This window comes from Elephantulus edwardii, unplaced genomic scaffold (assembly GCF_000299155.1).
Source record: "Elephantulus edwardii isolate Elephantulus edwardi_28Jun2011 unplaced genomic scaffold, EleEdw1.0 scaffold00015, whole genome shotgun sequence".
Classification (NCBI taxonomy): Eukaryota; Metazoa; Chordata; class Mammalia; order Macroscelidea; family Macroscelididae; genus Elephantulus; species Elephantulus edwardii.
The window spans coordinates 930,579-942,350 of NW_006399765.1; the positions used below are offsets into that span (position 1 = coordinate 930,579).

General features: G+C 44.0%; 1 protein-coding gene across 1 annotated transcript in view; it reads left to right on the top strand.

Annotated features, from left to right (window-relative positions):
* The window catches only part of ACACA (acetyl-CoA carboxylase alpha), a 277,380-nt gene extending 269,536 nt beyond the window's left edge, over window positions 1-7,844 (top strand). Inside the window, exons 55-56 of the mRNA XM_006881383.1 lie at window positions 2,971-3,107; window positions 7,461-7,844. Coding sequence (XP_006881445.1) covers window positions 2,971-3,107; window positions 7,461-7,584 — 261 coding nt within the window. The 3' untranslated portion in view covers window positions 7,585-7,844. The remainder of the gene's footprint in view (window positions 1-2,970; window positions 3,108-7,460) is intronic.
* The last annotated feature ends 3,928 nt before the right edge of the window (window positions 7,845-11,772 follow it).

An 11,772-nucleotide genomic window follows, 5' to 3' on the forward strand; every position in this document is an offset into this window, starting at 1 on the left:
GTTTGTTGATGGGCACTTAGGTTGTTTCCAACTCCTTGCTATTGTGAACAAAGCTGCAATAAACATGGGTGTGCATATATCTGCTTGGATGTCAGCTATTGCAAATATGTTTTTCAAATACAACAGCACTTACTTCCCCACATAGAGGATTTGCCTCCTAACCTTTCACTGGAGTCTTGAGTAGTGCCGTCGGTTAACATGCTCAGCTGGTTACGGAAAAACGAGAAGTTAGTGTAGAACCCGGGAACTCCAGCAGCACTGGAAGTTGCACTGGAAGCCCAAAGACTGAGCCTCTCGGGCAGCTGAAATCCCAGTGGTTCCAGGGGACAAATCCTCCCACGGGATTTAGAGTCTCTGAAAACCTGCAGAAGGGTTAGCTCTGAGTTGGTTCTAACTTAATTGCAATGAGGTGGTTTTTAATATGGGCCTTCCCCCCCCCCCCTTGGAATAGGTTTGGTCTGTCCCTCTGGTGGATGGCGAAACTGTGTATTTTTCTTGGGTTTTTTATTAATAGTTTTATCATTTATATAATATTGTGCTTCATGCATACATGTTATATTCCTTAGTCATTCATTTATATTCTGTTTCATTCTTTATGTTGTGGTGGGATTTCACCCCCTACAGTCATCCCACCAACAGCTACTTGTGTATAAGCCAGCACCTTCACGCCCATTTTCCACCTTTTAGATAGCCAAATCCTGATAAAATGTGTCTTGAATGCAACTACGTTCTAAGAGGACAACCCAGGGACTGCAGACTTACGATTCAGGGGTAGGAACCTTACTTTGCAGGAAATTTGCTCACAGTCATATGTTAACCCCTCCCAGATCTGTCAAGAAAACCTGTGGCCATTTGCATTAATTTATAATTACTGAAAATGAGCTGATTTGGGCTCATGGCCCCCTTGCCTTCATCACTGGCTTGCTGTCTAAACTTAGTGGTGATTTTGCTTGGTGGTTATCATCCAATTGTACTTGGCATGATGGGCTCCTATTTTAAAGGGGAGACATTTGGACTATGTTGTTCATGTGCTGTCTGGGGCTTTTATTTATGTTTAATTTAAACACCTAGCACACTTGGTGATGGTGGCAGGAGATTTTTCTCCAGAGGGTGGCTGGCTTTCCAGAGTGGTGTCTGAGCATCGTTAGAAGCAGGCATCTCGTTAGCTAATACATTACACCAATCAAGGAGAGTTATCTTAAGCCACAATTAATCTGCTCCCTGGCATATGTTGATAGGAAAGCATCATGCTGTTTCTTAATTAAAAGCAAACGGATTAAAAATGATTAATAAGAGTATTAAATATTCTCCTAAACTAAAGGCTCTGGGATTCTTGGGTAAATCTAGGGGTTTGTTTTTTGTTTTTTCCTATTCTGAAACCCAAAAAGCATTCATTATTTTGTATTTTCTTCTTCCGAAACCTTCCTAACTGGGGGGAATATGTAAGTCAGAAATCTAATGGTGGGAGTGGTAGGTGTGAGGGGTGCAGGTCCTTCTATCCACATGTGGGATGTGCAAGTGCAAGGCTGGATTCGAGCCACCACCTTTCCGCAGAAACAAAACACGATCTGCCTCTCAGCCTCCAGGATGTCCTGAGTCCTGGACCAAAGCACGGGATGACGCCCAGGTTTCCATATCATGACGTCCCATCCAACAAGGAGGTCTTTGTTCAGTTATTCATTTTTCTACTCAGTGACTAACACACAGATAGGCAAAGCTGAGACCAAGAGGTTTACACAAGCGCACTGCCCACCTTTCATCCTAGGGCATTCTTAAATGTGAAGAATACTTTAACAGTTTTTAGGAATGTGGAAATCACCAAAAGGACATCATAATCAGTCCGTTAACTTGCTAAGTTATTAGAGTCTGAAAAGAAACCATTATTTTTTTTTTAAAGGCACAAAATATAAAATAAGACGTTGCTCATAATACTTGAAGCATCTGATGAAAACATTTCCTCTGCCTTCTTGGTCCCTGCAGTTAAACAGCTATGGCTCCTGTGCTGATGCTCATATACAGGTTGCATGTAGCCACATCTCAAGCTTCAAAGCCTCCGAGAGTCCCTAATGCACCCACCTATTAAATTACAGCGCCAAACTCATTGTCATTCTGACTTTGACTTCGTTAGTGATAACAGAGAAGGATAGCGCACCTTTAAATGACGAGCTTTGTGTTTAATTACCCAAACAAAATGACATAAATATGAATGAGCCCTAATGGTGGTACTTGGTTTTCCGGAAACCATTAACAAAACGATTCCTAAATGATTTGTAAAGAAAATGAGAGGAGAAGAGAGCAAGGAGAAGGCTATTAGGTTTCTAACACACTCCTGAATTATTATGTAGTCAACTACCTAGGAAATACTTAGCTAAATGATCTTGAAAAAAGGAGGCGAGAGGTGGTTTGTTGAGACTTTCAGGGTTATAGACCTCTTGACCCCTTTGAATACACTCATAGATAATAAAATGGAGATTAGGTTTCTGACCTGGTAGCTCTACCCTAGTGGCAAGGCTTCCCTCACATCAATCCCTTCCGTGCGTCTTGGTGAAAGACAGTGGCCCATATATTCCTGAGGCCTATAACTGAAAGGCTAGGACAGTCAATCCACCACACAGAGCTGGGACTATAAGTTATGTCTTAAGAATTGTGTTTCAGTTCTTCAGGAAATACACCATTTATTACACCAACACCAAATAAACATTCCTTCACTCTCAATCAGCACAAATTCTTTTAGCTTTTATAAAACAGACAATGTAGAGTCTGAAGCCACCCCAAGCAGAGTGTGAGCTTTCAGGCCCTCTGCAAAGCCCAGGAGAATGTTTGAATTTACAGCCTATATCCAAAGCAGGCAAGAAGGGATGAATATCCCCCTGTCCTGGGGCCCATTTCCTCTCTCCACTCTGATGCCAACAGTGATGGAGAATCATGAGCAAGGTTTGGAGTAAACTCTGCAGTTGTGTATGTTTGCAGGCCTATGTCTGGGACAATAATAAGGATCTGGCAGAATGGCTGGAGAAACAACTGACAGAGGAAGATGGTGTTCGATCGGTGATAGAGGAAAACATCAAATACATCAGCAGAGACTACGTCCTCAAGCAGATCCGCAGGTGAGACCAGCAAATTCGGGGACTCCACAATAAAAGTGGGCTAATGTCTTTGGGATGAAAAAATTTAAGAACCAGGAAATGATGCTTGAGAAACGTCCTGATCTATTTGATACTGATGTGGCTGACCCACAGAGAAAACTATACCCTGAAGCACAATTATTTCCCCACTACTGATCCCCAGAAGCATTTTAGTAATCCTATGTGAAGGTTTAATTCATTGTGCTAACCAATGAGTTTAAAAAAGAAGTGGTGGTGTGGTGCTAACCCAAAGGTCAGTGGTTCGAATCTAAGAGCTGCTCTGTGGAACAAAGACTCATTTCTTCTCATTAATGATTTACAGCCTCAGAAACCCAGCTTGGTGGCAGAGTGCATTTGATTTGGCTTTGGTATCATCTCAAAGAGCAGATACTCACACTCATTGAGTTTTCCCTTAATTACTACTCATCTCTGGCAAGTGTTTCTCTAGAGCCTGTCTTCCAGTCTTCTTTAACTTTTTCTTTGGAAACATCTGATTTACAGAAAAATTTCAAAAATAAATATTGTATTTATAAATGAAATATTATAATACTGTATACATTGTATAACTACAGTATTTATTTTTGTAACTTTATCATTGCCACCAAGGCAGAACTGACTCACAGCTGACTCTCCAGTAAATTTCTGAAGCTGTAAATCACACACGAGACCGCCCATCTTTCTCCCTCAGAGCAGCCCGTGAGGTCGAACCGCCTGAGACACGATCTTTGAGTTAGCAGCTCAGCTCCCTGAGGACTACACCACCAGTGCTCCCTACAGTACAAAGGACACCCCTTTGTATTCAAGCTTGTTCATATACTTTGCCCCATTTGCTTTTATAATTTTTTAGTATGTTCTCTCTATATAAACTTTTTTCTTTTATTAAGTTACATATCCTGGCCCTTTACCTCTAAAATGCTTCAAAATACATCTGCTAATACTGGGGATAACCACAATAATATGATCAACTTTAGTAAATATAATTATGCATTCTCATTTAGAATATAAGTGGATAATGTAGCCTCCTCAAATATCACATCTCAGGGCACATAATGTTCATATTCCCTTCTGATGCTAATTTCAATCATCTGGTCAAAATGGAATTGTCTTTCATATTGTATTATCTGAGTAGTGCCCTGACTCAAAATGAGAAGAAACAGCTACAAACATCCAGTACTAAGTGGAATGTGGAATGTACGAAGAGTTAATCTAGGGACTGTTAGGTGTCAAAAATGAAATGTAACATTTGAAGATCGATATTGTAGGAACTCATGAGCTGAAATAGACTGGTATTGGCCCTCCTGAATCAGACAGTCATGGTCTGTGCTGGGAATGGCAATCTGAAGAGGAACAATATCACCTTTATTGTTAGGAAGAACATTTCAAGCTCCGTCTTGAAGTATCGAGATGCCTACAAGGAAGACCAGTGGAAAAAATAGTATTCAAATTTATGCACCAACCATTAATGCTAAAGATAAAAAACCTGAAGATTTTATTTTTACCAACTTATGTACTTTGAAATTAAACATGTAATCAAAATGAAATTGGCTCAAGGTAGAGCAGGGTTCAGAGCTGCTGCACATAGGGTCCCTATGAGTCACAGTCGACTCAACGGCACATAATCAAAATACATTGATAATCAATTGGGAAACAGTCATTGGTGAAAGAAATGATACCCTAGATCTCACTGTAAGACTTTGTGCAAGACCAATAACATTCATTGAAAATAACCTTAAACAACATAAACATAACCATACAGCCATACATGTGGACTGCATCAAACACTTCAATCAAACTATTTCTGTAGGAAGAGATGATGGAAAAGCTGTCCTCAATCAGAACACAATCAGGAGGCAGCTGTACAACAGACCATCAAGTGCTTATATACAAGGTCAAGTTAAAGCTGAAGAAAATAAAAAGTCTACGAGAGAGAAAGTTGTTAGGTGCCATCGAGTCGCAGACGACTCAGAGAGACCCTCTGAATTAAAGACCTGAGCACTGTTCATAGTTTCCTTGAATATATCCCACTTGAATTTTGAAACCATCTCAAAAACAGATTTGACTCATGATCCAAGACCAGATGAGCTGTGGAGGGACATCAAACATGAAGAAAATGAAAATCATTAAAAAGACAAAAATGAGTCAGAAAAGATTAAAACTTGCTCTTGGACAAAGAATAACATGAACAGAAGAAATAATGAGAGAGTTTGAACAGAAGATTTCAAAGGGCAACTTCAGAAGACAAATATTCCAATCAAATATGTAAAGATCTGGAATTAGAAAATCAAAATGAAAGAACACGTGTTACTCAGCATTTCTGAAGGTGAAAAAATTCAAGCCTTGAATGAGAATTCTGAAGGATTCTATGGGCAAAAGGCATCCACAGAAAATGGAAAGGATACACAGAAAGACTATGCTGAAAAGAACTTGTTTTAATACTCCACTGTTTCAGGAGGGAGATTATGATCAAGAGCTAACGATAAGAAGTCCAAGCAGCAGTACAGGCACTGGTGAAAAACAAAGACTCCAGGAATTCCTGAAATAGCAATTGAGGTGTTTCAACAAATGGATCGAGCACTGGAAGTGCTCCTTTGCATGCCAAGAAATCTGGAAGACAGCTACCTGACCAACTGACTGGAAGAGATCTTTATGTGTACCTATTCCAAAAGTAACCAGCAAAATGCAGAAATTATCAAATAACATCACATGTCAGTAAAATCTTGATAAAAGTTATTTAAAAAATAGTTGCAGCAATACACTGGCAGGAAACTGCCAAAAATTCAAGCCTGATTCGGAAGAGACATAGAATGAGGTTATCATCAGTGGTTTCTAGAACTTGGGTGAAAGCAGAGAATACCAGAAAGAAGCCTGTTTTTCACTACCACTAAGGCATTTAACTCTAACTGCTGTCTGGAAGACTTCATGTTCTCATGCAGAACTTGCACACAGACCAGAAGGTTCGCAGAGAACAAGGGGGCACTGTCGGCTTTATAAAGAAGAGAAGCGTGTGCCAGGCTTGTCTCTCCTCACCGTATTTACTCAATCTCTATGCTGAGCAAATAATCTGAGAAACTACATGCAGATGACACAAAGAGAAGAGGACTTGAAACACTTGGATTGATACAGTGACCACAATGAGAGCAAACATGGTGACAGTGAGGCGAGGACAGAACCAGACAGCGTTTCATTGTGCTGTAATAGGGACTACCTCAGCAACGAAGACGATATAATCAGTTTTGCCTCTTGTACCTAATGAACAGTCTAGTGAGAGATGCAGGTTGGTGGACTAAGCCCACCCAGAGGTTCCCAGGAAAAAGGTGTGGCCGTCCCGACTTGTCACGGCCTCGGTCACACCAATCACAGCCATGAGAAAGTCAAGGGGCATAGTTTTATGCTCAGGAAATGCCAAACTGTCTTCTAGAGTGGTTATACCATTTTACAATCCCATCAACAGTGTATGAGAGTTTCCATCTCCCCATATCCTTCCCAACATTTATTACTTGCCATCCTGTTAAGCTTTTCCACTGCTATTGGTGTGAGATGGTATCATTGTGGTTTTTATTTGCATCTCTCTTACTGCCAGTGATTTTGAGCATTTCTTCATGTGTCTGTTGACCATCCTATACAGTAAGTTTTGAGATCATGGAGTGCTATACCTCCCACTTCATTTTTGTTTTCCAGAAGTACTTTGCTTATCCAGAGTCTCTTTTTTGGGGGGAAGCCCTTAAGACCATAAATATCTTCCTAGATTTGATGATTCTTTCCTGACTCAGTCATTATAATGAGGACTGCAAAATGGTTTTCCCTCCCTAACACCTGCTCTACAGTTACCAGTCACCACTCATTCTTTTGTGACTAAAAACCTTCCCTTCTCCATTCATGTGTATATTCATTACTGAAGACTAAGGAATTTCTAGTTTTTCAATAACTCACTACTGTGCTTTATTCTGTTGTTGCTCAGATCTTCTCAGGTCCAACCAGTGGGAGTCCCTTTAAGCTGGCTCCTCTGTCTCTGTCACATACACTTTTTTTTAAGTATGTACTTAATTGCTAGCATAGCAAAACGTTTCTGGTTTGTCTTGTACCCCCGTGACGCTAGCGGCATTGTTGGAAAACAGGCCAGGTGAGGTGTTCGCGACAGCATCTGCAGTCAAATGTGTTAACATGCTTTACTGGGCAATGATTCTTTTTTTTTTTCTTCCCCCACTACTTTATTTTTGGTAAAAGGCAGGAAAATTTCGTTTCTACAAGGAAAATCTGCTTCTAAATGATAATGGGCAATGATTCTTAAGCTGCACTTACCTAGTTCTCATCTCTCCCTTCTCATGTCTTCTCCAGTTTGGTGCAGGCCAATCCAGAAGTGGCCATGGATTCCATCGTCCACATGACCCAGCACATTTCCTCCACTCAGCGAGCGGAAGTTGTACGGATCCTCTCCACAATGGACTCCCCTTCAACGTAGGAGAACTCCTGTCCCCTCCCTGCCCTGCCTCCCGAGAAGGGCCAAAGGTGCCTTTGACAACAGAAATCACTCAAGTGTAAAGGCACCGGACCCAGCACTGGAATCAAAGTGGCATTTTGCTTCCCCTCAAATGTGTTCAAGTCACTCATACACTAGGCTACAGGATCATGAAGCCCTGCTCCAGCCCCCTGGTCACATGTATCCCACTCAGTATTTATTGCCCTACCCTGCACAGGACCTGAGAAGATAATGAAGGGTACAGGCATGTACCGTGAGGTCTATCAGGGCTGCTCTGTCCCTCCTGACAGCCCCTGGTCCAACTACAGGGAAGGGAAGAGCTGGCAGGTGGTCAGAGCCCTGCCTCACTCCCAGCCCCATGAGCCTACAGTCACAGGCAGTAGAGGAGGGCTGAGGAGAAGAGGAAGCTCCGTGTCAGTGGTCTCCTGACCCCACGGTCAGGTCAGCCCAGCCCACACTAGATCCTGGTGAGGAATCGGCACCAGTTTAACTACACTGAGATACCTGCTCATTAGGAAGGAATTAGAGCAGAACATGGGATTCACACTCTGGAAACTCAGATGTGAGTGTAAAACCGTAACCCCAGGAGATAAGAATGCAGACCCAGTCGTTGTGAGGGAGCCTAAACCCCGGGTTAACGTCTCTGAGAAAAGAAGGGATCGTGGCTGACCGGGACACCTGGCTGGGCACTGAAGGCCAGCTTCCTCCAGGGGCCCCCAGGCTGCTGGAAGCCTGAGCTGAGCGGGAGTTGGACGGAACTGCCCTGCTGGAAAGTAGTTACTCAGGGCCCAGGAAGAGCTGGCCAGACTCTTTCTAGAAGTTGGAAAATTGTTACTACTAAGCCTGGAGCTTTGATCATTACAAGAGGTCCGCGATGCCGACCAACAGCCACTCATCTGTCTCTGAGGCCATTGCGCCTCCTCTCCTACTACTCACGTTCCTCCTGTTTCGTCTCATCTCCCCCCAACTAAACACAGCAGCAGGCACAGCAAGGCTCCCCAAAGGAGCCCTGGGGTGCCTGCCTGTGGCACCGGGATGCAGCCCTCCATGGGCCACGTGACTTTAAGAGTACTCGCAACTCAGCTATGGTGCTGTGGTCCCCTATGCTTACCAGGCCTCCCCAGGGGTGGCGGAGAGTGTGTCTTCAGCAGGTGATTTATTCCAGAAAAGTGTTCACTGGCCCACCCATCTGTGTTCCTAAAGCAAGAGTGACAGGTGATCAGGGCTGGGGTAGCATCCAGCTCCTGCAGTGCAGCTAATTGCATTTGTCACCGAGGACAACAGAGGAAATCACTAAGACATTCGAATGAAAAGTATGAATCCTTTTCTGCAGCTACAGTTCTGAGCCTTAACCCTCCCATTCATACAGAGGAAAGTGCCATTACGTTACCCCTTCTTCAGGAGCTGTTTGTGTGGACGGCTTGACCGGACTTGTCAGAGTATCCTAATTCTCAGGGGGCACTTCACATGCACGGGGCTCTGGTGCAGTGGATGACCGCCTCGTCACTGACAGCTTGAGGAAAGTCCAGCTGCCTGGAGCCATCCCGCAGGGTGGGGACGTTGGAGATTGCTGCTTACTCGGCTCACCCAGTAAGAAGACTGACGACTCTCAGAATGGCTTATCCCCCTCTCCACTTGTGTCATAAATACAACTGCACATCCTTCACAGTTGGTCTCAAGTCCTGTTGCCTCAATTGAAGAAATTAGCATTTCTTCAGAGGCAGGATTTTCTTCACTCCCTCCCCAAACTGTGACCCATTAAACGAATATGCTTCCTCTCTACCCACCCTACTCGTTTTGTCTTACCCTGGACAGGGATTTTTCACAGGGAGAAGTCAGCACCACAGAATGTGAGCAATCTGATATTCCCACAGCCCATTACACATGCAAGGTTACTGAGGCAGGGGGAGTATAAATGATGTATTGACCAAGACTCGCTTCAACTGAGATTGCCATATTATCTGTTCACTTGTTCACAAAGCAGCCTTCACTTGTCTCGGTGAAAATTCAATGGACACAGACTCTGATGAGCACAAAGCTTCAGTCAAATGCATTCTTTTCACATTTTGTTGAAATAAACCTCCTCATTTGTAGAAGAGTCACTGTTTGTCATTTTGCCCAGGCCCAGCCACCTCATCCATTTCATGTTAAACAGGAGTGGGACGCCGTGGGGGCAGGAGGACACTGTGGAGGCAGGAGCCCTTCTGTGACCTCCAAGGATGTATCACCACCCCCTAGCTCCCGAACTCACAGAGAATGGTGAGAAGGTGGGCTCTGGTGGCTCTGGCTGAACTGGGGTAAAAATGCTGCAAGGCTGACATTCCTCTGGAGCTGCAGCTGAGAGTCGACCAGTTGTTTCTGATGTGTATTCCAGGGAATGGGCTCGTGGCAGGGGTGAGAAAGCTCAGAGGGAAGAAGCAAGCTGACATTAACACGCTGAGCAGGAAAGCTACCCCAAGTCCATTCTCTAAGGAATCTCCCTTCCAGCAGACACATCTATATGCTCAGTGTCATTTACACTGGGGCCAAAATGCAGGTATCTGATATTTAATGGCAAGGTTTAAGATTTTCTTACTGATTAGCTACATAATATTTTTTGAAATCTGGCTTTAAGCACAGGAAGGCATAGGGGCAGAAGTCTTCACAATTGTCTGTCTTTAATCCTCTGCCTAAGTTTCTCTGAAAGTATAGCAAGTTGCATTGATAACCAGCTGCACAGGAGAAAGCTGGGCTTTACAGCTTTTTTGGGTAAGATTTACAGCTTTGGAAACACAAGGGAAGGTGGCAGGATCATATGGTTAAGGAAGGAGGCAAAGGCACCAACTCCAAAACATCTACAAAGAAAGGTGCAAGCCCTGGAGCAGTGGAGAAGGGAGAAAGGGGCAGGAGAGGAGAAATGTGTAGGGGGGAGTGGAGAGAGGCGGGGGGAGGGGTTGCAGGCCCCGGGGAGTGGGGAAGGGCAGCACTGGCTTCTGCTGATTATGGAAAATTAAAACTCCGCGCTCTGTTTGGAATGGTGGTTAAAACAAAAGATGCCTTTCTCTAAACAGAAAGAAAATGCCATATTGAAAAGAGAGCTTTGAATCACACTTACACCAGGTGTTCTAGAAAGGAAAGGAAAACGGGAGATTCCAGATCTAGTGAGAAAACTTAACAGGCCTGCCTCGGGCTGCTATGCTCTGTGGACAGGGCTTGATCAGCACGGAGGTTGGGCTAACAGGGACTCAGGACTCACCCTGTGGGTGGTTCCAAGAAAGGACAGCAAGACGTGGGGAAGGGGAGGGTGCTGACTTCTGTGGGAAGCTGCCTAGGACATAAAGCCGTTTTTTCCTGCTGAGAGGTCACATTCCTTTCACCAATCTGATAAATCTTAAACCCCCTTGGTATTACTTATGGGCAACAGGGAAGGAGTGGTTAGCAAGGTTTCTGATGTAGACATGTAGACCTGACTAACCTCTGAGAAACAAGAGCCTAGTGAGGAGAACAAAGGCTTATCGACCGTCACAGGGCACACTTGTGTTCCTGACCCAGCACCCACTGGGGGCCCAGGGAGTGAGAGACGTCTTTCTGTAGAGGTGGTTCCAGTGGTGAGAATATGACAAGACATATAAACTTAATCAAGGGCCTGGGGATGGTGGGTGAGAGTGCAGAGGTCATCTGGGGGAGAGTGGACAATGAAGTCTTCAAATGTTCAAGTGAGCAGTTGCTAATACCAGACTATGAGCTGCTCCTCTGGTTGAGATATGCAGCCTGAAATCTGGTCAGGGTTCTCCACAAATTAAAACAGACTCCACGGCAGTGAGCCTGAGTTTTCCTGGGGCTGAGCAAGTCCAAAAAACTGCATGTCTGCTGCTTGAGAGGGCTAGATGGCAAAAACCCATACCCAACACCTTTGCCAATAACTATGGTTCTAAGTCACTGCCATCCTATTTTATTTCTTTAAGCATGATTTAGTCTAGTTATGTTATTGTTGTCTGGTGCCACAGAGTCAACCACAACTTTTAGCGACTCCATGAACAACAGATTTGAAGCCTGTCCTATCCTGTGCCATCCTCATCATCTCTAATATTACTGTGGTCTTCAATGTGATTTGAAGCCCTACATCAAGAAAGCAAAGATTCTCACCACTGGGCTAATGGGCAGCATCATAGTAGATGGAGAAGAGATTGA